General features: G+C 39.4%; 3 protein-coding genes across 4 annotated transcripts; 2 read left to right on the plus strand and 1 right to left on the minus strand.

Moving 5' to 3' along the window:
* Positions 1 to 178: 178 nt before the first annotated feature.
* LOC115740069 lies at positions 179 to 4777 on the minus strand. Its single transcript, XM_030673439.2, has 7 exons — positions 4531 to 4777; positions 3318 to 3563; positions 3118 to 3173; positions 2792 to 2870; positions 2566 to 2704; positions 827 to 940; positions 179 to 721 (listed from the first exon to the last, which is right to left on the minus strand). Exons 2-7 carry the CDS (start codon positions 3476 to 3478, stop codon positions 530 to 532), a joined length of 741 nt encoding a protein of 246 aa, XP_030529299.1. The 5' UTR covers positions 3479 to 3563; positions 4531 to 4777; the 3' UTR covers positions 179 to 529.
* Positions 4778 to 9548: 4771 nt separating this feature from the next.
* LOC115739925 lies at positions 9549 to 14547 on the plus strand. Of its 2 annotated transcripts, XM_030673238.2 has the most exons (7): positions 9550 to 10007; positions 11459 to 11700; positions 11837 to 11959; positions 12172 to 12288; positions 12367 to 12549; positions 13049 to 13190; positions 14091 to 14547. In XM_030673238.2, the coding sequence occupies exons 1-7, from the start codon at positions 9608 to 9610 to the stop codon at positions 14234 to 14236; spliced, it is 1353 nt and encodes a 450-aa protein (XP_030529098.1). In that variant the 5' UTR covers positions 9550 to 9607; the 3' UTR covers positions 14237 to 14547. The 2 variants fall into 2 exon arrangements, with proteins under 2 accessions (XP_048135244.1, XP_030529098.1); XM_048279287.1 differs by having other exon boundaries at positions 9549 to 10007; positions 12172 to 12549.
* Positions 14548 to 17523: 2976 nt separating this feature from the next.
* LOC115739931 (MLP-like protein 423) lies at positions 17524 to 18586 on the plus strand. Its single transcript, XM_030673248.2, has 2 exons — positions 17524 to 17859; positions 18070 to 18586. Exons 1-2 carry the CDS (start codon positions 17673 to 17675, stop codon positions 18336 to 18338), a joined length of 456 nt encoding a protein of 151 aa, XP_030529108.1. The 5' UTR covers positions 17524 to 17672; the 3' UTR covers positions 18339 to 18586.
* Positions 18587 to 27726: the final 9140 nt, after the last annotated feature.

Raw genomic sequence — 27726 nt, forward strand, 5'->3', positions numbered from 1 at the left:
CCCTTGCTTTTCAGAACTTTCAGTACTAAGAGGTTTTTCTATCTTCAGCAGAAGTACACATCCGGACATGCTCCTCAGAATTCCATTTCTTTGTTTCAAAACACTCCAATGTGATTTTAGACACAACATGGCAATTTGGAAATTGAGAAGCAACGTGTTTCCACTTGCACGCTCGAAAAATTCATACTTTGGCACAATTGCTTAGGCGAATGAAAATACTTCTTACCATAAGAATCCAGAACAACGATAGTTGCACTGGAACCTCAGGAAAGTACTCACTAAATTTTTTTTTTTTTTTAATACAAAGCCTACTCCATGAATGCGGAGAGTGGCTCAGTTCCTACTTCCGACATGAAAAATACTTTACATGGTGAACCCAATGTGGGTTTAACCAGAACCAACAGCTACAGTTTTACATGGCTTCCCTCCTGTTTCTACATAAATTTTGTAAAAGGAGGCGTACTGTGATTGTCATTGCTTTCCTCTTGAAATATTGAAGGCAGTTGAATGACAGGTCACAAGGGAACACCTACTCCAGAAGCTTGTTGCAAGTGCTCACACAGACAGCTGCAGCGAGATGCCAACCGGCATGAAGATATGGCGTCCTGGGAAATACATCATCAGCAATGAAAAGGGCACCTCCCAGCAACGACGACATTTTATGAATAGTGTGAGCCATCCTTAAATCTGGATCTTCCAGTGCTCTTTTTGCGAATACTACCTGCAACATCACTCGGAGAAATTATGCACAAAACCAGCAAGAACTTGCTGTATTTTTTACATTGTATGGCACTGTGGTTGTCTGGGTTTGTAATTTTGAAATTACCTCCATCATTCCAGCGTGAACTGCTGAGACCATCAGAGGTTGGACAGGAAGAAAAGCAGCAGATGCTGCCATCAATAACTTCGGATTCTCATTTCTGAGGGCCCTGGACAGACACTGTGGAAAACGATGAATGACGGACATTAACCATTATGAGGGAGCAAGCTAATAGCTCAAAATATCTTGAAGCCAAATGAGAACAGGGGCTTTGACCAAAAAAAAAGAAAAATGAGAACAGGGGCCAGAATCAGCAGAGGAAAAAAACAGAAAATAAAGGAGAAGTATTTGCAGAGAGGATTTCATCAATCTTAGTGCAAGAAACTGAGTTTTTCAAAATTTTCAAATTTACCAAAACTAATATGCTAGAGCAAGATATGTATACAAGATATCCTTTATCTAGAATGACCATGATGTCAGATACACATAATGTCCCTCTGTAAAATAAATTATTCACGCTTCATTGTTATGGTGGTTCATAGTATCCAATCAATCTTTTGGGGATTCAAGCCCCAATTTCATAAAAAGAAATGATAACAAATAAGATGGAACCAACACTTGACACCACGCGCTCAGACGCAAGTGCGCACACACATACTGGAGGCCGCTTTCTGGACAACTTAAAGCAGTCATTTCACATGGTAGTGAAGCACATATCTTCTTCTTCTTCTTCTTTTTTCAAAAGTTCAAATCTTGAAACTCCGTATTCTTTTTGGCTGTTCCCCAGTTCTCATGCTTCCATCTACTGCTGTTTTATATAGTAATGCTCATAGATCGTGTTTCATGTGTAAGGTCCAGTAAACGGATGTTTGTGTTAATAAGCATGCATGATTATTACAACAATTTCAATCAGAAACTCTTCATTGTGTAGGCATAGAGAAGAGAAACAATAAAATAATTGACTAGGTTCCTGACATGTTCTCCTTTCTTTGTAATTTTTATAAGGAAAAGAAATTTGGGGGTCGCGTGTAGATGGTCAGAAAGTATCATTGAAGCATTCTAATATTTGAGTCTCGAAGTTTGAACAGAGAGGAAAAAAAGTGAGATAACTGAAGCGCTATATTGCCGACAATCACCCTCCATGCTACCAATTAATAGTTTTAAAGTTTCGTTGTATTTGCGCCTTTCAAGGATGAACATCTATATTCCTTGTTTATTGTTGGTTCAAGTACCACACATCTGTGCTCTTGCCAGAGTTCGAACCATGGTCATGCCCCCATTCCCTCCCCAATTGTGCCACCAGTCAGAATGTGTAGCAACATGAATAAAATTAAAATGTAAATCTGGGAAGGAGATAATGATTAAATAGATGGACAGAGTACAATAAACAACAGAAAAAGCATTCTGGTCATTTTCCCTTTTTTCTCCAAATCATGACTAGCTATAGCACCAACTAATAAGGCAACCACCGTGTTCAAAGCCCAAGTCATTGAACTAGCCATGACCTCACAAAGTTAATCAAGGCGAAGTAGGTATGAACAACCAGGGAGCAGGAAATTCACGAGCCACGCTATATATTTAGCACCAAAATCAGTAAGGTATATAAACAATCTCTTAAACCCATTTAGTTATCTTACCCAAAGCTAAGGTTTTTTTGCTATACACTTAGGACATTCAAGCCACAATAAGAATTGACGATATCTATCATTTAACTGAATAAAAGAAGAGAAGGCCAACACATAAATATTGACCTTGTTCATTAGTTGAGCCAGAGAATGGAGAATTATATTTAGCCAGTTACTCACCACGGTAGCAGTGGCTATCATTGTGTAGTCAACCCATCTAAGGAACCTCCTCCATTTCCCTCTTGAAGAATGATACAAAGATGATGCAACTCCAACTCCAACTAACGAATTAGCATAGAGCTTCATGTTGAGATTCTTCCTAGTTGTGCAATCCAAAATCATCACAACCAACGATCCAAAAATAATCACGACATTCATCAATTGAACTCTTTATTAAGCCAATCACCTTGGTGCTTGCATGCCAAGAGCAATGAAAGGTAGGGATGTGAGCACATTTGCAACTGTTTCTGCAAGATGCATATCACCTACCAAAAGAGAGAAAAATTTGAAGAGCGGTTTAGAGTGCACGCTGAATTTTGTACTAGCAAAGAAAATCTGAAAACAATGTTTCGGTTCCTCCAGCTAACAACTTCAACTTTGGGGATGGAAGGGCTATTAATTTGGTAGCTGGCACAAATACATGTAAGCACTCTCGACCAGGATCATATGTTCTCAAACATGTACAAGGGCAAAAGAAAGCCCAGGTATGAGACACAGAAATATCTGCCATACCATTGATGCAACATTGAATAGGCCTCAAACATGATGGTCTTAGCTGCCATACTCGCCTGCAAAGTATTTAAAACAAATTAGAATAGAAACTTACAGTAATATGCCACACTTGCACATTAATCTAAAACACATCAGCGAAGGCTATTGACAAACGTCACTCAAGAATCTTCTCGAATTCTCATCTTTATTGTTAAACTTACTGCACAAACAGCTGCTGATTTAGTCCAACTCTTGAACTTGATTGAGGATACTCCCCATGCTTGCTAATCTCTTCAAGTGCAAATGGGGCATGAGGCACGATATGTACCCCATGCACGCCTTCTAAGGCTTTAGTGGAGTTCGATGTAATCTCGAGACTCATAAGCTATCAAGCAATGGTTCAAATCAGTCTATCCGCCAGCAACCAGCTGGCATCAATTGGCTGCTGCGTCCCAACCACTAAATGTCTGCAATGGCACAAAATGCACAATCAAGACAGAGCAATTTACCTCAACTCGTTTCTTAAGGAAAAAGAAATGCTAATGCAAGCTTTCAATTGGATTGGAGAAGCATTGTATTAGTTTGCATTAGCAAGCAAGCTCCTTTTCTTAAGTAGGCCTACACCTAGACAATTCCCAATAGTAGGGATTCCAAATTCACACCGAGTCATCACCAAAACTGAGAGAAGGAATGAAAAACTTTCTCCACTAGCAGATTGTCACTTTCCCTGGTGCACCCAAGACCACAAGTGGAAGAGGTTAATCTCGACAACGACATGGACCGGACACACTACTTTTGAGCTGAGGAAGAGCACAACCATGAATAGCTAATCTCCCGATCCCCAATTCCTTCTCCATTTCAAACAAATCGTTCAGTACTGTGAGGTTCGGTTAGTTCTAATAAGAAGAAACTCCACTTACTGGAACCGGCAATTAAGAAAAACCCAATACTTTGCAGTCATCCACACCAAGTCCAAATTCAAACAGCCAATCCAAAAGTCAAATCTTGAGCATCAAGAGCTCCAGCATCAGACTTCATTCCAATCAAGATTCATGACTCCACCCCGAACCACAGTCAGATTTTAATAAAAGACCACCAAACAGGGTCGCAACTTTTAAGGAAAAAGACCAGCATTACCCAGCCCCAATAAACTGACATTGCCGAATTCATCATCATATTAAACAGAACCATATATCTTCCGTTTCCGTTTTCGCGGTAAACTACTCGACCCTCCAAAACAACCGCGCAGAGCTCCTAATTCGAAGCCACAACAAAAGAAGGGGGAAAAAAAAAACAAGAACTTGGGCCACAATCGCCAACAGAAACCCATGATGGGTCCTTCATCGCGCAATGTTTCATCGATCAAGAAAAAGGGGAAAAAAAAAAGTAAACAAAAGAGCGGAGACAGAGAGAGAGGGAGAGATGGAGGAGTACCTGGAGAGATGGAGCTCGGGAGCGGTTGGGGGTTACAGAGGAGAGAAGCCGGAGGACGAGGGGGTTTTAAATAGATGAGAGGGAGAGGGACCAACTCGTCGGTTTGAGCTCCAGTTTGGAGGGGGAGGGGCAGCGAGTCATGAATGCATTGACAGCGAGAGATGCGAATATGTGTTTTTCCAAAACCTTGGAGCGACGAATCTTCTTCGCTGGAGTCTCCGCATATTCTCCCAGCCCCATTGGCGTGTCCCGAAGACGCCATGTCGGACTCGCCTCAGCGGATTCCCCCCCCAACCGCCGCCGCCCCCCACGTCGGCACTCCCCCGCTCGCGTCCGGACAAACGCCGTGCCACGTTTCCTTTTTTCTCTCGCGGCCCATTGCGAGATGGAGACTGAGATTTTTTTCTTTTTCTGGGGGATAATTTCTAAAATGGATGTGATTATATAATATGTACATAATGTTTAAGCAATTAATCAGCTTAAATAAGTAAGTGCATGTATAAACTCGAGATCTAAGTTAACTCTTTTTTTTAAAAAAATTCGGCTAACATTTCAGAAGTAGCGAAGACAACTCTTATTGATTTAAATCGTCATTGAGGAAGTTCTTCGTGACGTTGAACCATCTTCATACGATACGGGAATACATAATCCTATCTAGAGAAAGATTAAGAAGTACTCGGCCATGGAGCGGTTTTATTTGGTCGGGAAAGTAGCATCCCTCCCAACTCAAATTCGAAAGCCCCATGAAGTGATCATTCTTATTGAATCGATGCTCAAATTGGAGTTTCTCAAACCGGTAAAGGGATTGGATGGTGGGGCCGGAGACTATCGGGGTCCGTGGTTCCATCCCCGTACACACGTGTTCATAGAAGAGATGAGCGAGACCTGAAGAAAAAAGGGCGTTATATGCGTCGGTCAATAATTTCATACCCACGTGGTCAAGTTGAAAATTTTGTTTTTGTTTTCCCCCAAAATTATGAGAAGAACCGCGTTGGATGTGATAGATTGTATCGTAAACTATGTAGCACTATCTCAACACGTAACACGCGACACGACACGATACGATATACCGACATATGATTTTTTAAAAAATAGAGAATTTCGATACATTGAGACACAATATATATTAAATACATATTTTTATAATAATTTATCATATATATGTATATATAACAATATCAGCGGTAAGTTTCTTCTTTTTCTTCTATTAGGGATTCGCGATTAGTTTTTTTTTCTTTGGTTGGCTAGGTATATTAATTTTGGGGTGACTTTGTTTATAACTTAAGTCCATATATTTTTGAAAAATTTATATTTTGACCCCTCATTTATTGAAAATGCTCAAAATTGATCCCATGTATGTCGAAATTATGTGTCGGGACACTGGACTTGCATGTCACTGGTGTATTTGGAGTGCCGACCACGTGTGAGTTGCATTTCGGAGAATGTTCAAGAGTGTGAGACGCGACTTAGAGGCTTCCGGAGAGTGTCCGTCTTGCATAGATCATAAGTACGAATTAGAAATTAGAATCCATCATAACATTTTGTAAATAAACACCACTATCCGGTCTTGAAATGTCTAGAATTACAAAAATGCAAAAAGTCGCGAAAGTTCTTGCTTGATTAGAGTATCATTCTTTGAGGGAAGAATATTCCTCTTATGTTATGTCGAAAATGGAGACATTCTCCGCCGCCTACATGCGCAGATTGACATAGACCCTTTTCAAGGTTTTGTTTGACCACCGTCGGTGTTCCAAAGATTCAATTTATACTGAAATTGACCGATAAAATCAAGAAAAAAAAAATCAAACCAAAACGAATGAGGAATATAACAATGCTACCTTCACAAAATAATAGAGAATCAAAACGATAACTTTCGCAAAAATACGGAATTGTTTCTCATGTCGTCGTATCCTGCTGAATTCGATCACTTATTGCCATTGCTCTTTTAAGTTTTTTGTGAAGTTTATAATGTAAAGCAAAACGAATGGGATTGGTTATCGATTTCTAGGCTTCTAGCTGTATTCCTGTCTAATGTAGCCAAAACATGCATGGATGATATTCTTGAATTGCACATTGAATCAATCACATTATCACTTCATACAATCTACATAACCATAGGGAAACTTATTAAGTACAAACATGGCTACAAATCAAGGGATGACCAATTAGCAACTATGTCGATCGACCTTAACTTAAAGGTTTAGCAAAATAAAACAGATAGTTAGTGGATGCGAGATAAACGTCGAATCAATTTGGTCTGCTGGAACACACAATGCTATATTGTATTATTACATTTTAGATCATAAATTCTTTATTAAATGATGTGGCACTTTCTTATAGGACGAGTAACAAGTTAGTCATCCAATATACGAGTCCCACTTGTTTTAGCATTAAACTAAATATTGCAATATCATTCTTTAGATAAGTTCTCATACGATTTCTCAGCATACTTCAGATCTCTATTTTTCTAATAATTGTACAACTTTCACATAGTATATCGAAATATACAAGTCCATATTTCTCTCTTCAGCGTCGTATTTCTCAACTTAATATCGGTGTATGAGGTTCTGAATCCGAATCTTCCAGGTCCCATTTACCTTCCAAATTAAATATGTTCACGCTTAGTACCGAGTAAGAAAAGACCCGACTAAGCATAAAGGAAGTGTTAGAGTAATTAAATATTAAACAATGCATTCATATAATATCTTAAGCTTTTAGAACAGATAACAATGGTCTCACAAAATCCGACACATCTTTTTTCCTTCAAATCCTTTGATTCATCTACCAAGCTTGAATTGTATGTATTCCATACTCTTCTCCTTACACATTTTAGGGAACATTTGTTTTGCAAAAATAAGTTCGAAGGGAACGCATCCCAATAACATACGTAGCGGATTACACAGAAATAACATACCCTAGAATCATTTTGAATCACCGATCATATAAGTATATCATTGTTAACGAATATACCTTGTTTTCCATAGATCAAATGTCCATTTTGCATCGAGAGAATACATCTACCGATTCGACGTTAAGGAGAGAGCGGAACTTCGCCGTCCTCATTTTCTCTTTGTCATTTTTCTGTAGAATGAACGATAGTTTACGACATTCTAAAGACGTGATACTTATTCATGCTAAAAAACGATAAACGCTTTTAACAGTTATCAACAGTGGATAAGGGGCTGTGATAGCTTACATGGGCGGACCACGGTACTCCCATACTCCCATGAAACCCAACAATGACATTACAAGAAATGTAAAGAAAATGATTATTGCTATATACAACTCGAGGCTTTCGGCTAACGTTAAATTAAAGTCGAGCTTGCAACCGTTCCTTCTAACAGTTTATCCATGCTTTCCTTTGTTGTTTTTAAAAGGTGTATTTATTTTTGACGCATCAACAACATTAATATTTTGTAGAAATGTTGGTTAGACATACACCATGCACGGACTAGGGTTTTGACGAAGTAGAATTTTGTTAAAACATAACAAGTTACCTGGAAAATGGTCACTTGACATGTTTTTTTAGCGACTGCTTAACAAAATTTATTGAAGTCTACCAACATGAAAAAACAAAAAAAAAACAAAAAGAATCGAACAAGGAATCAGAGAATTCTGCCTGCATATGATACGAGCTTTTCACTTTATTTTGATTTGTTAATTTTTTTTTTCGTTTCTTATAGATCATTGAGTTTCAATAGGGCCACCTCTATTTCTTTAACGACCAGTTGTGATTAAAGAAGTGTTAAAACGTCGATAACTCTTCCTCAAATCATACCAAAAATTTCTCCAGTCATTAAAAAAAAAAATTCAATCAAATCGACAAGGAATGGGCTACATGGCAACTGGCAAGAGAGTAAATAATTCACTCATTTCTATATATTTTTTGGTTCAAATCATGTTGAGAGCACGAAAAAAACCTACCAATTGAAGTGCGCGAAAATTTGGTCCCCCGATATGTTGTTCTCTTTCGCGGACCCACGCACATGTAATTCCGTTTGATCATTAGAGCCTGTCATTCTTATTGCCATCAAGCAGAAAATGTGAGTAATCTTAAGGCAAAACTTTTCATTCGCTACCTAGAGAAGATCAATCATATTTCGAAATCACCATCGAATTTCATCCGCTAGGCATGATTAGACTCGAGGGCTCTTATTGAATTTGCCTATGCTTTCCTCCTCTAAATTGGGCAAAAATGCAAAACATTACAAGACAAAAATAATCCAATATTTATCCACAAATCGTACTTTAATGGCCCATGAGCTCACCAATAATACAATTTTTTTTTCAATTAACCCCTTTTTGTATTTTATTAAAGGAAAAAAGCTACCAAAAATCCTAAACTATGTCCTTTGTGACACATTTACCTCAAACTTTTATTTGTGACACAAAAAACCCTAAACTTATACGCATGTGACACATTTACCCCAAATTTATGCTTGTGTGACACATTTACCTCAAAATTTTTGTTGTGATACTAAAAACTCCAAACTTATATTCGTGCGACACATTTACTTCAAAAATTTGAAGTAAATGTGTCGCACGAATATAAGTTTAGGATTTTTGATGTCACAAAAAAATATTTTGGGGTAAATATGTCACACGGGTATAAGTTTAGGGTTTTCAATGTCACAAGAAAAAATTTGGGGTAAATGTATCACATGAATAAAAGTTTGGAATTTTTGATGTCACAAAAAAAGTTTAGTGTAAATGTGTCACAATTGACATAATTCAAGATTTTTGGTGTTTTTTTCCCTTTATTAAATAGATCTTTTTGATCCGGACGCTGCCAACACTTAAAAAGTCAAAATTCCCCTGGCAATATAATTCGCTCCCACGCCGTCCAGGTTGACTGGCTAGCTCCATCGGGCCCGAGGAAGGACACGTGTCTGAACAGGGGCATCTCCGTCATTTCATCTCAGCCTCGATCACAACACTTCTATCGTGGCGCTGTGTCATTGGTTGTTGTAGGAGTCGGGCCGCAGGTGATCTCAACCCCCAGCAGTAGGGCCTCTCCGTCTCACACCAAGAGAGAGAGAGAGAGAGAGAGAGAGAGAAGAGAGAGAGCTTCTCGGCCATGGCGTCGCCACCGTGCGGGTGGTCGTGGAGTCCGATTCGGCACTCGCCGATGAAGTCGCCGTGCTATTGCTCGTTCCGGGCGCACCTGCGACGCTTCGCTGCATGCTCTTTGCGCGACTCTCCTCGTCCTCCTCCCAGCTCTTCAAATGCGGCTAAGCCAGGTTCTCAAATGCGCGAGGCTAAGGAATTAGCTGCTTCGCGCTCGAGCCCGAAGCCTAAGGAGAAAAACCGACGCCGTCATGCCTCCGGTTCGGACTTGGACGCGGACGTGTCCCAGGGGCGACAATCTCTGATTTCCAAGTCGCTGCTGGGAAAGCGGCCTCCGTGGCGGAGGATGCTGTTCGCTTCCAAGAAGGTTCGGAGCATCGTTTTGCTCAATGTCGCAACTTTTATTTACGGTGAGCGTTGCTTTCTTAGCCTCTCGCCGTTTTCGATTTGGCTGCTTAGAAGTTGGAGGAATATTTTAGGTACTATCGACACATATCAATCGACTTTGTGTGCGGCGTTTCGCGCCTTCCCTTTTGGAATTGGCAGTGGATTTTAATTTTCAGGATGGATGAAGTCGAGAAATATATTTAATAATTGGGGCGATTTTATGGTGCCGCTTGTGCTTGTTTGCAAATTTAGTAAGACTATAGGAAGGCCAACAATGGTCGGTGGAATGGAACGCCGAATGGCCAAGCAGTAACGTGTGTAGATAGATGTCGCGGTGGAAATGAGAATTCTTTGTCGCATGAGTAGGTGCTCAGGGAAAGATGTGATTAAAGATGAGTATTTTGAGGAAAAATGGCAAAGTCAAATGAGAGAAGCTTGTCCGAGAAGGTTCTGGACAGTGGTCTTGAGATGTTCCACCGCGAAGATGCAAATCTATGACATTGGTGCAAATTGAAAAGGATAGACTACCACTCTAGAGATCCGAAAGAAAAGCGATTGAAGCCCTTAGTCTTAAATCTTGATGAAAATAAAGCATATTGAGTAAGATAGACAGTTGAACAGCCCTCCACTCAATGGGATAATGGTTCATGGTTTTTGTTGGTTTCACTTTCATAGGTTCGCAAGCTCTTCTCACTAGCACCTTTAGGCTTGTATAATGGCCCATTTCGACTTTTCACGGACTATCTCCTCCATACCCCAAATGGAACTTTGCTGGCGATGCAGAAGTTTTACGAGGCTTAATGTGCCATTTAAACTCTTAAGCTCACGGTTACGCGATGGATCTTACCTTATGTGTCTATCTGTGAGAGACCTTCGATATCAGTAAAAATTTTATGCTTGAAGAGTTTGATCAGATGATGTTGCTTCTCTTTAGCAAACAAACCTTGTGAGAGCACATGGTATTAGAGTAGGGGCTGATACTTTCCGAAGTCTTGTTAGGTCAATGGTTCAGCTACTGTTGATCCGTCGAATGAAGGATGGCATTCTGTGGGGGTTCATATACAAGAAGTTCTTTACCAAGCTAATTTTAGAACGTTCTTTCTCTAGTTGAGTCATTAGTTTTTTTGTACGATGCTAGTTTACTGAAAAGGTTATATGTTACGGGAACTATCTGTCTCTTTGTATGCATGATAACTTGGGGGAAACTGCCAAGTTTAGTTAGTCCTGAAAAAGGGGAAAAAGATTTCAACCATATTGCCTTTTTCCAGTAGTCAATGTACATTTAATATGCATGTAGTCATCTACATTAGTGGGAAATGCAAGTGTCCTTATTCTTTATGATGTTTAGCTTGGTGCTTCTGTGTTTTTTAGATTATCAGGTTGATGCTTCTTTCTCTCCGAATCATGTTAGAGGCTTCCAGTTTGTCTCTTTTGCAACTCTGATTGATTTGTCTTTTGTTCTTTTGTGGTGTAGCGACTAACATTCCAGTTGTGAAAGAGGTCGAATCAGTCATGGATCCTGCGGTTTTTAATGTTGTCAGATTTGCTGTTTCGGCGATTCCATTTGTCCCCATGGTGATTCAATCTTGGGATGATGTACAGACGCGGAATGCAGGAATAGAGTTGGGGATTTGGGTTAGTCTAGGATATCTTATGCAAGCGCTTGGTCTACTCACATCTGATGCTGGTCGTGCAACATTCCTGTCTATGCTAACTGTGAGTTCCTTAATAATGTGTTTTTTATTTCTTTTTTGGCTGGACACTAATATTGTCCGGTAATTGCTGAAGAGCGGCTTGCTCTAAAATAGTGTGTCAAGGCAGAAATTTCGATGTATCGTGGCTTAATTTTCAGATTATTGTGGTTCCATTGCTCGATGGTATGCTAGGAGCAATAATTCCAACTCGCACATGGTTTGGAGCTTTTATGTCTGTTATTGGTGTTGCAATGCTGGAATCTAGTGGATCGCCTCCATGTGTAAGTATCTTCTGTGCTCCAACATTGGCAACAATTTCTAGACTGATAAGGCACCTAATGAAAGACATGCACAAGCAGATCCGTCGGATCATAATTTCTACGAGGTCATTAAGAATATTTTCCAAAAACTTCTGTTTGAATAGTCTAAGCTGTTTAGTGCACAAAAAAAAAAAAAAAGAATAGTCTTAAGCTTTTTTGCTTGAAAATAATAGGTCGGAGATCTATTAAACTTCTTGAGTGCAATATTCTTTGGAATCCATCTGTTAAGAACTGAGCGCATTTCCAGAGCGACAGATAAAAGGAACTTTCTACCTCTGATCGGACATCAGGTTTGTTTACACCTTATTCTGTTCAACATTCTGCTTGTTTCTTGTTTATATAAACAAATAGCTCTGAACTCTCATCAGGTATGTGTAATTGCTATTTCATCATCATTGTGGTACTTCATTGGAGGCTGGGTTGGTGGCATCCAAGAATTTGATGCATCGTCTTGGACATGGCCAACTATTAGGGATTCTGTGGTTCAGTTTCCGTGGATACCAGCACTTTACACAGGCATATTCTCAACTGGTTTGTGCCTTTGGGTAGAGGTATACTTCTCTCTCTCTCTGTGGGCTTGGCTGTTTTTTTCGTTCTTTGCGACTCAAGTTAGTTTGACAGGGTATGTGATTTTATAACCATACTATCATCTGATTTAGATTCTACTATACCAGTATATCGTGCTACCACTACTTTCAAGAGTTTCCTACAAAGGGAAGCTTCAGTTGTCTTATGATCCAACATGCCTTTTATTTTATTTATTTATTTATTTTTTTGCATTGGGCTCTTTCATTAACTGATCATAATATCAGTTAGCCTGCCATTTTCCTAGCCATTATTCTTGGGCTGCCTCTAAAGAAGTGGATTTATATGCGGGCTCTTTGCAATTGAGGCCTGAAGCACCCCAATTCTTCAAATTAATGAGTGGTTGATTCAGATGCTGCATCTGTTGAGCATAATCATGTTCAATCATTGTGGCATCTTTTTTGCACCTAAAGCATCAAATATTAAAAGCGAACTTTTCATGATCAAGTTTCATAATTTTTGCAGATGGCTGCTATGTGTGATGTGTCTGCCACTGAAACTGCTATAATTTATGGGTTGGAACCAGTTTGGGGTGCAGGTTTTGCATGGTTACTCCTTGGGGAAAGGTGGGGCATCACTGGTTGGATTGGCGCTGCACTAGTACTGGGTGAGAATTGTTGTATATGCATTTGTCTTCCCTCCTTGCCCATGGGAATTACATCCACAAGTTATGTTACATCTGCCTCAGTCATTGGTGAATCTATGTGATTGAACAGTCCTCTGCGTTTGAAAGTTCTACGTCATGCATTTTTTAGATAGACTTTGCCTGCCCACAACCACCACAAGAAAAAATGTGATCGTTTTGCCCTTTTTTGTCTCCTGTGCTATCTCAGGGTTAAGTGATACTTACTGCTGCGTTTGGGTAATTGTTTCCTTGTCAAGTGCTCATGCTGGATGAGATCTATGCACTGTTAAGTGGTCGGACTGAGGTTCAAATTGTTAATCAGAAGGCTCAGTTTTCGAATCTGAACCCCGCTAATTAGGTTGCCCATACAACTAAATCTTTGGTTTCCATAAGTAGAATTCTTCATTTATGGAAATTAGCTTGTTTCTGAAGGCAATTTCCAATTTGAGATGTACTGCGATCCGTTGTAGAACCATCTTCCAAATCGAAAATCACAACTTCCTTAAAAGGGATTTCTCAGCCTCATATAGCATATGTCAAGCGTATGTCTTTAAATGAGAATTGTTCTGGATCTGAATATATCGTTGTGTTTGAGCAGTCTTCAGAAATAAAACCAGTCTTTTGAATATGGACAGAGAGAACACTGAGTTTGAAGCTAATATAATCTTGTTGATGCTCACGTATGAGTCATCATTCAAAGGTGTGGTTGAAGCTATATAAGTGTCACTTCACTTAATCTGCATAACATGATTCAATCTTGTCAGATGCAGATATGCGATACTCTTGCCTTGAGTCTGTAGAGGAGGTTTTCTTAACGGTGTTACTGTAGCAGCTAATAACTTCTAGTGCTTCTTATGGTCCCATGTTCATGACTTTATGCAGCTGGAAGCTTAACTGTGCAAATATGTGGCTCTTCACCTCCATATGAATTGGATGACGATGAGGAAATGAGTAAACAAAGCAGCTTATCCTCTTCCCCAGTTGTTGTCAGTTCCAAGAAGGGTATTCCTGACACGTTCAAGAAGTAAGAAGAGGTGTCATTGAGGAATTTTGTGACATCCTTAGAATGCAGAATATCAATCTTAGTGAGTCCTGCTGATGGATGGTCGGCGGTGGTTCTACTGGTTTCTGCTATTGTATATGAATTTGAAGGTTGTTATGTGTATGTGTATATCTGTATATATGAGGAGATATTAGGGCAGAAGAATATAGATAAATGCGCAGGTGCTGCCATCCCTTTATTTTATTCTGAGGATGGTCATATCACAATGTAATTGGATAGTAAAGATCTACAGTCATTATAAAGAGGATAGAAAATGATCTACCTCTCGGCTCTGGACACTGCATATTTCATGAGGAGGGAAAATAAACACAGAAAATCGGCCTCCTTTTGGAGATAAAAACATGGACTCAACGCATGTTTTAAGGACGTGGTAAATTTTTTGCCTGCTTAGATTGTTGGCCCCCAGTCTGTTCCTTTAGTGTAGAGTCTGTAGACCACCCTAAAGAGTTTCATCCCCTACTCAACAGAACTGCTTCAGACCCTGCAAGTTTCCTCCGACGTATCAATTTTTTTGTTTCTTGTGGTTATTGAGATTCTGGATCCCTTTTCTTCTCCCTTGGAAGGAGAAATGCCCCTTTCAACCACAATGTGTGCCCAGGCGTGTATGTGATTGCCAATAGAAAGAATATGCTTCGTTTGCTTGTCCATAGCTAGTCCTTTGATCTCGGTCCATACTCATCTTTGTGTGGCTTTTTATCTCTTCGGCCAATTATATCGTCCTGCAACCTTGGGGGACTTCCAGCGGTTGCCTCCGTCGGATTTCTTGGGTCCTACCATTTGCATTCGTTGTGCCGCTCGACGCACGCTCTAACCCGACAGAACATCTTTGACTCGCAAAATCAATCTTTTTGGTTGTACAAAATGAGTTGCATCATTACATTATCTTGTGCATTCACATTCATTTGCATAATTTATTTGCCTATGTGTCTCTCATTCATGACTTAGAGCAGAAGTGAACTGTCGTTAAGGTGCATTAAGTTGTACACCATTCGAGCATAGTTGAGTGATTTTGTGGAAATTAGGGATGACTAGCATAGGCATCGGAACTGAGCTTCCCTTCAGGTAAACGAATCTCCAGGCAGTCTGGCTTACCCGATAGAAATGCAGGTAACATTTTTTCACTACTCGAATTGATTAAAATTTCTAGGGTAAAGATCCTATTTCTTTCCCTGTGAGTGGAGCTAATGTAATTCTTTTTTCATAATGGAGAATATAGAGTCCACAAACAAAACAGGATTGAAGTGACGGGTAGAATCGAATTCGCATCCGCTAAATTCTTCATCTGTTAAAAAGTACGAGAACTCTGTTAAGACCCCGCTCCTGCCTGATTATTTACAGAACAAGACGGACGACCACTTTGGGAAGAGCTTGGGAATGATGTCGGGTTTGACTATTCTCATATTCCTCCACCCGCCTTGAATACTAGTGGAAGTACACACGATGCAGATGTTTCGACTGATAAATTCGATCTGATTCTCAACTTTTCCTAACGGAAAAGTCGGGATCAAATACATGGGATGGTTGATTGGATGATTGGAGTTATTTTAAACTCTTAAGTACCTCGAAATCTTAGTGATCTCAATGAGAATGTCGACGGAGTAGGAAAGTAATTCGTTCCTTTCTGTTGTTGTAGGTGCCATTTCAACAGTTTGGGCATTGATGTCAGTTCGAGGGAACATCATTACTTGGATGGTGAAGGTGAAGCACGTATTGTGAATTTGATTAGCAGCAGTAAAGGAAGCCATAATTCGGTCTGAGATGGAGGGGTCACAATTCCACAAGGTAAAAAGCTTCCACTAAAACAACAGGTTTATGACTTTAATGGTGGGAATAAGTACATAATCGCGTCCAAACTGCCCTTTGTATCTAATTTGTGTAAAGAAATTGTTCTTTATTAGAGCAGTGACTCCCCCTAAACTAAGATGAAGAATGCAAAGCTAGGTGGTGTCTACACCTAAAATAGAAAAATGATAAGTGTACTGAACGTTCTAAAACTTGTCGCGAAAGTACAATTGGGTCATGAAACTTTCAAAAAGTGCAATCAAGTCCTAACACTTGTTACAAAAGTGCAATTGACTTCTAAAACTTTCAAAAAGTGCAATCAGTGAAAGGACTTGATTTAATAAATTTGACAAGTTTTAGTAATTATTGCACTTTTTGAAAGTTACAAGACTCAATTGCACTTTTTGATAAGTTTTAGGATTCAATTGCATATTTTGACAAGTTTAAGAACTTCTATTGCACTTAATCCCGAAAGAAAATGCTTCAAAAATGGAATGGTACTTGACATTTAGAGATCTTTTGGATCACCGAATCGCCCCCGATGGTTGCTTAATTCCAAACCCGGTAACAATGACACGTGAAACAACATTGTCGCAATTTCATGCAAGGCTTACGTACGCCTTGTCAAAGAGCCTAAAAGGCACATCAAATTGAATAACATGGGAGAAATTATCAACCTCAAGCGGGCGAGCGTCGAACAGATTGTTCTTCCAAGTGGACCAAACCACGAAGTTAACAGAGCCTTTCGCCTGTGATACCATCTTGACTTTATATGGGGTCGTAGACTCTTTGCTGCAAATCCTACTTAAAGAATGTTTAAGATGCTAAATCAGGTGTGCTCCATATGTGATTTCTCTAGCATGATTACCAGTTCAAAACTAGAACATCTCAAGCCATGAATAACCCGGCATATATATAGTACGACCTACGCCTATTATGTGATTTGGCTTGCTCCATTACATATTCAAACTACTATAGTCAAGTGTGCACCGGTAAAATCAGGTACGAGATCCATAACCGACGAGTTCATACAGATTAGATGAAGACTGAAGCTCGAGTACTTCGTGAATTAGCTTGGCTCATCTATGGCGGGGATCTGCGCTTGTAGATTCTACACTTGCTCTTAGACCTGTCCAAGCGCGGCATCACCTAGGTCACATATGGAATCTACATGATGAACATGAAGGGAATAATACTTGTATGGATGCACGGAGCATCACTTCCTTTTTGTTTTGTATCTGAATTTTTTGTCAGGGCCATCAACTTTCTTCCCTGTTCTTGTCCTTCCTTTCCTTTATCAAGAAACACGCTCCATCATCATCATCATCATCATCATCTTGTTCTTCTTTTTCTTTATCAAGAAAGGCGCTTCATCACCATCTTTCTTCCTCTTTTGGGTAATTTATTGCGGCCACCATGATAGTGAACACACCCGAGGGGGAGAGAGAGAGAGAATCCAATTCCTCTTTTGGGTAATTTACCCCGTTCTTTTAGTGCCACAATGTCTATTTAAAGGCAACACAACTTTATCAAATCACTCGCCCAAAGCAGTTTGCTCTTTGTTTTTGGGTTTCTGCTCTTGGTGCGGGTTTCTCTTATTTCTAGGGTTTGTGACGAGCATGGCCAAGATGCGTAAGCTCGAAAAGCAAGCACAGATCCAGTCCCCGCCAGAGATATTGTTCGATGCTTACAAGAACAAGACCTACTTGATGCCCAAAATCAGTCCCGACAAGTTGCGCAGCATCGAAGTCATTGAAGGTGATGGTAAGAGCGTTGGCTCCGTGAGGCTTTGGACTTACTTCCTTGGTAAGCATGCCTGCGAAATCGATCATTCTACGGGCCGAATTGTATCCAGTTGTTCTCACTTTAAGTGTTCGGATGATTCTTTTCCTTAAATTGATGACTATCTGCAAAACCTATAGCTTCTTTATCTCCATGTCTTGCTATATGAAATCTGCTGACCTAGCTAGTAATATTCTTCTTCAAACTTATGCTTTGGATGGAATGTATAAGCAGGCGATTCTGTCGTCGCCAAAGACAAGATAGATGCTATAGACGAGGCGAACAAATCGATCACATTCGACATCATCGGCGGAGAGGTCACCAAGTACTTTTCGAGCTACAAAGCCACCATTCAGCTGGCCTCGGAGGGGCAGAGCAACTTTGTGAAGTGGAGCGTCGAATATGAGAAGATGAACGAACAAGTTCCTGATCCTCACCCTCAGCTTGACTTCTTGATCACCATGGCCAAAGAGGTGGACAATTACCTTGTCCATAATCCCTGAAATCTCAATAGCATATGCAGGAGTGTGAGTTAATTTGCAGTAACTAGTAGATTTGAATCACCAGCTTTCCTTGTTGAATAATTTGTAAGCTTGTGATTCAGATTTTCTCCGTGTGGCTAGCTCTATTATCTATGGTTGGAGGGCAAGTGTTTCTAGTTCTTATCCTTTTACCATGCTTGATGAAGTCAGTGTGTGTACTTCATCAAAAGGTTCAAAATGATAAAAGAACTTCATGCTCTGTTGGTTCTCAAGTGCCATGTCAAAAGATTTGGTGGTATAACATCCCTTTTGTGCTGATTTGGTTCATTACATCTTGTCCAGGTAAGCTGGCATTCGTTTCATAGGTTGTGCATTGCCTTTTTCGAGGATGCATATGCATCCATGATTGGAAAAAACTAGGAGAATACATATGCAAGGTTCACTTGATTTAAGGACCGCTATTCATGGAGAATATGCTTGTTCGGGATAACTCGTCGGATAGGATTGGATGGGAAATGTCTAAATCTCTGGATATGAAGCATCTAATACCTTATTTAGGTAATGCCTGGATATGAAGTTTGATTTATACCAATGCAAGGTTCACTTGATTTAAGGACCGCTATTCATGGAGAATATGCTTGTTCGGGATATCTCGTCGGATAGGATTAGATGGGAAATGTCTAAATCTCTGGATATGAAGTATCTAATACCTTATTTAGGTAATGCCTGGATATGAAGTTTGATCTGTACCACCTAACCACGGTTCGGTGTCACGAGATACAATTACGTTTGAGATAAAAATGAAATAGACGACAAATTAAAACCTTAAGCGGAGAGAGAAGTGTGCCGTTCATTGGATTTAGTTCTCTAGAGACCCGATTCTGGAGCTTATCCTTTATTAAAATACTATTGGGGCTTTATCCCACCTCCTAGGTGGAATCACTTTATCCGGGAAATATCTATATTTGGAAATATCCAAGTCGAAGAGGACACCAAACACTTATATACAGGATGCTAAACGTAGCATATATTTCTGATCGAAAACCAAAAAAAAAAGAAAAAGAAAACGTAGCATATATTGTGTCAATGCAAATATGGTTCCCTTTCCACAAAATGCACACATCACCAAAGGAGGGACAGTAAAAAAGGCCTTTTCCACTTTGAATTCTTTAGTAGATTGGGCCAAAATCGAAGGTTGCTAGTATTGTATTTATTGTCATGTATCTTTTAGAAAGTAAAGGCTAGGTTGTTTCAAATAAGGGTCCGAAGTGCTCTTTTTATTTTCAAAGAAGAGCCTAGACCAATGGTATTTTCGTCGCTACATATTCTGAATATTTTTTCCTTTTCTTTTCGTAAAGGAAATGGCCACTGGAGGGTGTCCTCGTCGACCGCAGGAGAGGCCAACGGCTGCTTGGGCGAGGCCAGCCCTCGCCCAATCTGGCACTGGTGAGGGTTGGCCTTGCCCGTGGCTGACCAAGGCCCCCCAAAAAAAAAAAGAAGAAAAAAATAAAACGCAATTGCTCCGACTTACATACCGACGACTACGTTCTCCCCCTCTCCACCGTGCAAGCCACTGTTGCTTCTTTGGAAATGCTCAAAGCCCACGGCAATTTCGGGCCTCTTTTGTGCCTAAGGCTTTTAGTAGTTCTTTGAAAACGCAATTGCATCTCGCAGAACTCTCCAAGAATTTGTCAAATCGTACTTTGCATCATCAGCGATTCAGACGGAGGCGTTGCCCATGGTCGAAGCCACGGAGGGGCCTCGGCCGAAGAAAGAGATGATTCACAATTAGGTTTTTTTTTTTTTTTCTCTATGGGTATATAACTTTTTTTTTTTGGGTCCAATTATGGGTATATAACTTAAGTGTATATATTTTTGATAAATTTACATTTTGATCCCTAATTTATTAAAAATGCTTAAAATTGACATCGTATTTGTCGAAATGGCATGTCGGGATCTTGGACTCGCATGTCGCTAGTGTGTCTGGAGCGCCGAACACGTGCCGGTCGCATGTCGGAGAGTGTCGGACACGACATGGAAGTTCCGGAAGAGTTTCGGTGCTTCCTAGGATACTAGTACCATCACAGATGAAGCCAAATTCTTGATGGGCTAAGGTGATATTTTCATAAGAGCCCATTGTGTTCGGTCCGCGAATCTTGTAGCCAATTGGGTAGCTAAGGCCTGTAGAATGAATTCCTTATCATTTTCTTGGATAATCCATCCCCAAACTCTCTGGAATTTACTTTGTTTAGATACCTTATCATTGGGTATTTTGTTTAAGTCTTAATTTTTCAATAATTTCAATCATGTTTTTTGAAAAAGAAAAGAAAGAAAGCTGATATGGTCAAAATTTTACCACCCTCTCTCCCACCCAAAAGGAAAAGAAAAAAACCCCTCAGACTTGGAGCCTGACTTGGAGACGTTGGCTTGCGACCATGGCAGCCCTTGATGCTCGAGCCCCAACTCGCGGCCGTTGAGGATGCTCGACCTGCTTGTTGGATCCACTTTGGACACCAACGTGGGAAAATTTATCTATATTGAACAACGTCATAACAGGAAAAACCTCTAATGACTTGTTTGGACATGTAGACGGTCACACAGATGTTCAACATAGAAAATTCAATCCACATTGCACTTCATGGGTCATGTCAGTTGGATTTGGCTAGATCGTTGTCAGATAAACTTGGTTTGAAAACGTATAATGACTTGATTGGACAAGTCAAAAGTACGCGGATATGATTTAAAAAAAAAACATGATTATACATAATCCAAAAGTACAAGATCTCTTTTGGTAGAACGGGGGAAGAAACAGGGCTAGTCCTCAATAATGTCTTGTTCCTGTGCACTCTTAGTCACTGTTCTAGTCAGCAAACACTTTTTCAAAGGCCATCATTTCTAGTTAGGAAACCCTCCCGATCCAATCCTAGACACTGTAAGATACCTTTTCAAACATCTCCTGTTCCATTTTTACCAAACATATGCGGATTCAATCACAGACCTAACCCCAACAACACTTTGAAAATATGCGGACACCCTTCATTTTCAGAGCACCGTTCAATGTCTCCCAACTAATGGTTACAGCGTCCGTCGTGAAGATTTTCACAACATTAATTTAATGCGTACCTTAACTTTTTCGATAAAAAGCAGTGAAAATGGCATGAATCACGCGATTACTCATTCGACAGTTATGTTTGCTTGCCCAGCCGACAACTCCAATTTGATACTTAAAAGGAAAATCTGATCATTGGGACTGACAAGTCACCGCCAATTATACTTAGTTAGCATTAATGTAGCAAATGCAATTACTGAAACGAGCCCCTTCCTTATTTCTTTTCTAAATATAATTTATAACCTTGTTTGATAAAGCTAAGCCTACGACTTAGTACTGATTATAAGTTAAGTCATTGTCCGAAGAAGATTCGTGTGGCTGTCGTGAAAAAAGAGAAGTTTCAGTTCAATGAGTTTGTAGAAATCAACGGAGTTGCGCGGAAAACTGAAGGTTGAAGTGGATCTGAAATCGCGGGCTTAAAATTCTGCAAGATTCGGAGGAGCGAGACGCATAGAATGCTCAGATATCAAGTTGAGAATAATAATATAAAAGAGAGAATTATTGAATTTCTGTATATTTCGTTGTGTGTGCATGCGCACACACGCATATATATATATATATATATATATATATATATATATATGAAGAATGCATCAGTCTATTAATTAGATAACTCTTCTATGATAATATCTTAATCAAGACATGCATAATCAAAGAGAGATATATGTATAATACACGGATAATCAATAAAAATATCATAATTATCTTTAACATATCAAAATACCCTATAGAAAATGCCAAATATCTCTAAGGTCCCCTCAAAACTCAAAGTGCATAAAAGTCAACTTGAGTTTGTATACAAGTCTGCAAAGTCTCCAGCGGCTGAGATGGATAAGGCGGCGTTGGCGGCTGTTTGTGGTGAAACTTCTATTTGATGGTATTGTTGGCTTCTCTAAACGCCGCGCAAAAGGTTAAGAATTGGAGGAAGAATAGTAAGCAACCGATACGGCTGGCTTGCGAAACAGCAACTTAGGGACGTGACCTATACGGTTGGGTCGTAACATCAAGTGGCCTATACGGCTGACGTCGTAGCATCAAGCGGCCTAAGCGATGCGGCATGTGCAATTGGCATCGAAAGAAAAAGCCACATTTCTCTAGTGCATCAGGTGAGAGAAGGCTATGATACCAATTTAAAAATAATGCGGAAAACCGATTTGAGAAAATTATGTATATTTCAATGTGTATTAATAAATAGTGAGATTTGAGAAATGATGTATATTTCAATGTGTATTAATAAATAATACACGAGCCTATTTTTAGGCTTTATTGAGAAACTATTTAAAATAGTATGATAAACATAATACCAAATATAATCAATTCAGATATGCACTATCAAAGGAGATGTATGCATAATCTCGAGAGATATGCATAATCAAATAAATATCTTAATATTGCTAGCACAAGGGATTAAAGTGCATGAAGGTAGGTATGGCTCTATCAAGATCTGGAATTATACTGTTGGTACGTAAATGCTTCTTTAAAGTTCTGATTTGGATCATCGAAGTTCTCTCTAAAGGATCTAAATGAGAGATTTTCGAAAGTCAAAACTTCTAAATTATCTCATGCACACAAGCATTTATTCACGCGAGCACCGGAACAATGAGATTCAGGGATTAGCTACTTGTACAGAAGGGAAAAGCTGGGGTGTTCAAAGAGAAGGTGGAGTTCGACAACGAGACCATGTCGGCGACGCTGCATGGCATCGAATGCGGTGCGGCATTTAGGACGAGCTCAGGGCGTATTGTGCCGACTTGCAAGCTGATCCCGAATGAAAATGGGAGCGTGGCCAAGTCGACTGTATAGTAGGAAAAGCTGAAAGAGAGCGACCCAGTGCCTCGGAAGTACATGGACTTCTTCACAGAAACGACCAAAGACGCCGATGCCCATGTTTCTTCCCAGGGTGCATGAAACCCTACACGGCCATGGACATTTATGGTCACATTTGCTTATGTTGTATCCAGTGTAATTGCCAAAAGGTTGAATTAAATGAAAAGTAATGCAATAGAAACTTACATATAGGAATATCGAAAGATCCATTGTGTCCACGGTGATATCTCGTGTGCTTTGGGCAAATTTGGGTCTGCATGTACCTGTAGTAGCATTCAAGAGGGTGAATTGATGGATAAGAGGTGATTAATATAGTGGAAAGCGTGTCATATATTCATTATTTGAGTTATTTAATTGTTTTTTAAAAGTTGAAAGATCATTATTAGGTTAGACTGTAAGTATAAAGAACTTTTATGCAAACACTATGAAATGCACGACACATCTGTATGAAGATAGTAAAGTGACAAATTTGTTCACTCGTCAACAATTGAGGTGAAATCGTAACTTGTTTTTTACACCAACAGTGACCTTAACAAAAATCCATGGTTTATAAGAACTTTAGCTGTAACAACATTTTGCTATATTGTCTTCTAATATTCTGATATCTTAGCTAATGTAACACCCATCATGTTTGAAATGTTACGATAGATTTGTTTATTTTTTTTATGACTTTTCAGGTTATTTTAGGCTAAAGATAACTCCTTCGACAATTATATTTTACCTTGGTATACTGCATAAAAGTTGCAATAATATGATTAATCGCGCGCCTTTTTGCACCCGAGCATGGGGCAATATGCATTTGATAATTTTTGCACATTTTGAATAATGAAACATGCCATTAGGTAATAAACTATTGATTTTAAGCTATCTCATACGATGAATCAATAATTCGAAGTACTTTTCTTGCGATGATTTATTATTAACTTGCACAACTAAGATTATCAATTATAGGTACGCTTTTTGTTTGGATGACTTTTGTGCATTTTCTTTGGATCAAATAAAATTTAAAAGATATTAGATGGATTGGCTACTTTATTGACAAATTAGTTGGTTTTGTATAACGGCAAGATCATTGAACTTTTTTTATCCATCTCCCTTTTTTTTTTCAAATTAAGAGCATATGCTATGTTTCCATTCTAGCTATTTCTTGAAGTTTCCACCTCCAAGAAAGCATCGCGTTAGCATATGTTTTATTGCAAATTTAAGAGGCCTAGCGAATTCTTGGAAGCATATCTTTTTATTGATCTAACTAAACTACATTTCATAATGCAATTGGCCATAAAAAAAATTTCCTGGTTGATAATGATTAATTAATGAAAATACCAAGGACCACGTGAATCATGATGTGGGACCTAAAGTATAGACCCAAATGAAAGCCAAAAGTCTACGTAAGGAGCAACAACTCGTACCCCTTTGTTTTTCTCAAGCCAGTGGTGCGACGAACTTGTAGAACTTTTGGTGTCTCAAATCATTGTGACAACAATGGAAGAAGTGTCAAAAAAGTCCTAAACCTATTGCGTTAGTGCCAATTCAGTCATAAACCTTTTTTTGGTTTCAATTCAGTCCTAAACCTTTTGCATTGGTGCCAATTAAGTCCTAAACTTTTTATTGGTACTAATTTAGTCTTAAACCTTCTGTATTGTTGCCAATTCAGTCCTAAATATTTTATATTTATACCAATTGAGTTAATCCGGCCAATTTTAATCGAAAATCGCTGACGTGGACATCGATTTTCCTACATGGCACGGCTAGCGCTAACTTGAATATTTTTAATATTATTTTAATATTTTAAATAATATTTTTAGTAATTTTTTGGTTTTTTTCAAAATTATTTTTAAAAATTATTTAAAATATCAAAAAAATATTTAAAAAAATCTACGTTAGCGCCAACCGTGTCGGTGATTTCCAATCAAAATTGACTGAATTGACTCAATTGGCATAACCGTAAAATTTTTAGGACTAAATTGACACTATTATAAAAGGTTTAGGACTGAATTGGCACTAATAAAAGGTTTAGGACTGAATTTGCATAAAAAAAAGTTTAGGACTGAATTAGCACTAATGCAATAGGTTTATGACTTTTTTGACACTTTTCCCCCACAACAGCTCAATTGCATGCAAAGCTGGAAGCTGAAGTCGAACTGCAATCACCAGCAGACAAATTCTTCGAGGTCTGGAGGAGCGAAGCCCACCAATTGTCCACCGCCACCTCCAAGAACATCCAATGAGTCAAAGTTCATAAGGGTGACCGGGATCAGCATGGAGCTATCAAGATTTGGAATTACACCGTTGATAATTCACCCAATTTTGGTCTCTCTAGCTGAAACTCAATTGATGACCCTATAGATATCGCCTAATTTGAACCTTCTCCTTCGTTTCGCCGGCGCAATCGTGTAGATGGGAAATCTGGGACGTTCAAAGGGAAGGTTGAGTTCAACGATGATGACATGATGTTCACCCTCCACGGTATCGAGGGCAACATCTTCGACGAGTACAAGGTCTACAAGCCGGTGTGCAAGCTTTGTTGGAAAAATGTTAGATAATATAAAAACAATAATCATAGGAAATGTGTTGGAAAAGCCGAGAAAAGTAAGATCAATTGTTTGAGGCATGCGAGCACTGTCTTTAAGGATAATTTTGCATATCGGAGTATGAAACTTGGTGCGTAAGGCTTCTATCGGCTATCCTCCCAAGTTACAGCAGACGTTCTTCTATATTATGCACTGAATATTAGAAGGAACATGAACAACGTTATGTGTATAACCCAGCAAAGAAAAAGAAAGAAAGAATGCTTGTAATGCAGAGAGATCGCTTCTGAATTATGATTTGTAACTCTTATATTCAAACAATAGAGCCATTAAGAAATAGCCATTAAAAAAGAGCCGTTAAGAAAACTGTCACAAAACCGTTAGTAAATGATTAGAAAACTAACCGTTAGAAACCGTTACAAGACCTTTAGTAAACTAACCATTAGAAAAACCATTCTACGACAGTTGAAAATAATGATTGCCGTCATAATTTTATCGAAAACATTGTAAAAGAATATTTCAAAACTATTGAAATATCCAACAATCCCCCAGATATTTCAAAAAGTTTTGAAAAATAAAAAATAGAATAATATTGGGTTATTAGAACGTAATGCATTGGAACTAGTACTGATTAGGCTATGAACTAGCCCTAGAAAGAATGAAATATAATTCACGAAATCATTGGTAACTTTTAAACTTCTCCGAACCAACAATTCCTTTTTGTGAATTATGATTTTCACCAATCACATTACACTCCCATAAGATCTGCTATTCAACGCGGTAATAGGCCATGCGCGTACTTGGTTTATTCATAAATGCTCTAGAGAAAAATCTCATAGGAGCGGCTCCACTCCACACTTATATAGGTGATTCCATCAAGTGTATTCTATAGCTTAATATACCACCAATAATGACTATGGGATTCATTAAGAACTTAGCTCATCTCTTTTTCCTTGCAGCTTTGCACTATTCTCACTTTAGGAGGGACAAACTTTTTAATAGTGCATCATAAGATCAACAAATGGCTTGTTATTACCCATATGAACCTAATTCATGGGATCACCAATCACATAGGTTGGGTTACCATCTCCGTTGATTTTCTTCAACTGGCTAGTCCCATTCTCCTCGATGAATAGTTAGAGGATTGGCTAAAATCACTTCTGACTTTACATAATCGATTGACATAATTCTATCTTTAAGTAGCTACTTTACCACATCACATCTTAACCGGACGTGCCGCTTTGCAATAGTTATTGCCTTGGCAATCACAATGCAGACACACGTAAGGTGTCGGTTTCATTCACAAATGAACATATGCTAATAAATTTCTTAATTACATCGCCGGTTGCTGGCGAGGGTCTTCACGGCCCAGCTGGCCATGCCCGGATCTGGTGAAGGTCGTCGCGCCCTGGCCCGCGGTCAAAGGCTTCGCGGCCTTGACAACGCGGGAGATGGCACAACGGCTCTTGCTAGATATGGGCATGGCTAGCGGGACCACAATCGCGAAGACCCTTGCCGAATGCCATTGGCGAGGCCACGGCGGTTGTCGCCCCTTGGGTTTTGTGTATCGACTTGGTTTGACGAGGGCGGGGAGTGGTCGCTGGGGCTAAAGAGCCTAGACAAGCAACGGCTCATGACAGGCTTCTACGACGACGATGGAGGCGGGAATAAACCAAATCCCACATCGCTTGGGTGTGGTGAAGTGAAATGCTATATATGTGTGACACTTGTCCTTAACTTACAACGAGGCCTTTTCTAGGCGAAGCCCATAAAAAAAAAATTGTGTGGGTTTTGCCCCAAAGCAAATAATATCAAGTGACGAACCAGGTATAAGCTCTTGACTAGCCTGTAATCTTGGACAGGTTTCTAGGATGAGTGTGGTGAGGTAAAATACTATATATGTGTGGCACTTGTTCTTAACTTTGACAAACTTTGACAAGTGGGA

This window comes from Rhodamnia argentea, chromosome 5 (assembly GCF_020921035.1).
Source record: "Rhodamnia argentea isolate NSW1041297 chromosome 5, ASM2092103v1, whole genome shotgun sequence".
Lineage (NCBI taxonomy): Eukaryota > Viridiplantae > Streptophyta > Magnoliopsida > Myrtales > Myrtaceae > Rhodamnia > Rhodamnia argentea.

What these genes read in the sequence shown, in the direction of transcription:
- LOC115739931 (XM_030673248.2), top strand. Translation starts at nt 17,673, where the DNA reads ATGGCCAAGATGCGTAAGCTCGAAAAGCAAGCACAGATCCAGTCCCCG. An exon ending in GCTTTGGACTTACTTCCTTG is followed by an intron (nt 17,860 to 18,069) that starts GTAAGCATGCCT and finishes ATGTATAAGCAG; the next exon opens with GCGATTCTGTCGTCGCCAAA.
- LOC115739925 (XM_048279287.1), top strand. Translation starts at nt 9,608, where the DNA reads ATGGCGTCGCCACCGTGCGGGTGGTCGTGGAGTCCGATTCGGCACTCG. An exon ending in CTAGTGGATCGCCTCCATGT is followed by an intron (nt 11,960 to 12,171) that starts GTAAGTATCTTC and finishes TGAAAATAATAG; the next exon opens with GTCGGAGATCTATTAAACTT. An exon ending in TGGCGCTGCACTAGTACTGG is followed by an intron (nt 13,191 to 14,090) that starts GTGAGAATTGTT and finishes GACTTTATGCAG; the next exon opens with CTGGAAGCTTAACTGTGCAA.
- LOC115740069 (XM_030673439.2), bottom strand. Translation starts at nt 3,478, where the DNA reads ATGAGTCTCGAGATTACATCGAACTCCACTAAAGCCTTAGAAGGCGTG. An exon ending in CTTGGCATGCAAGCACCAAG is followed by an intron (nt 2,705 to 2,791) that starts GTGATTGGCTTA and finishes TTGCACAACTAG; the next exon opens with GAAGAATCTCAACATGAAGC. An exon ending in TGATAGCCACTGCTACCGTG is followed by an intron (nt 941 to 2,565) that starts GTGAGTAACTGG and finishes CGTTTTCCACAG; the next exon opens with TGTCTGTCCAGGGCCCTCAG.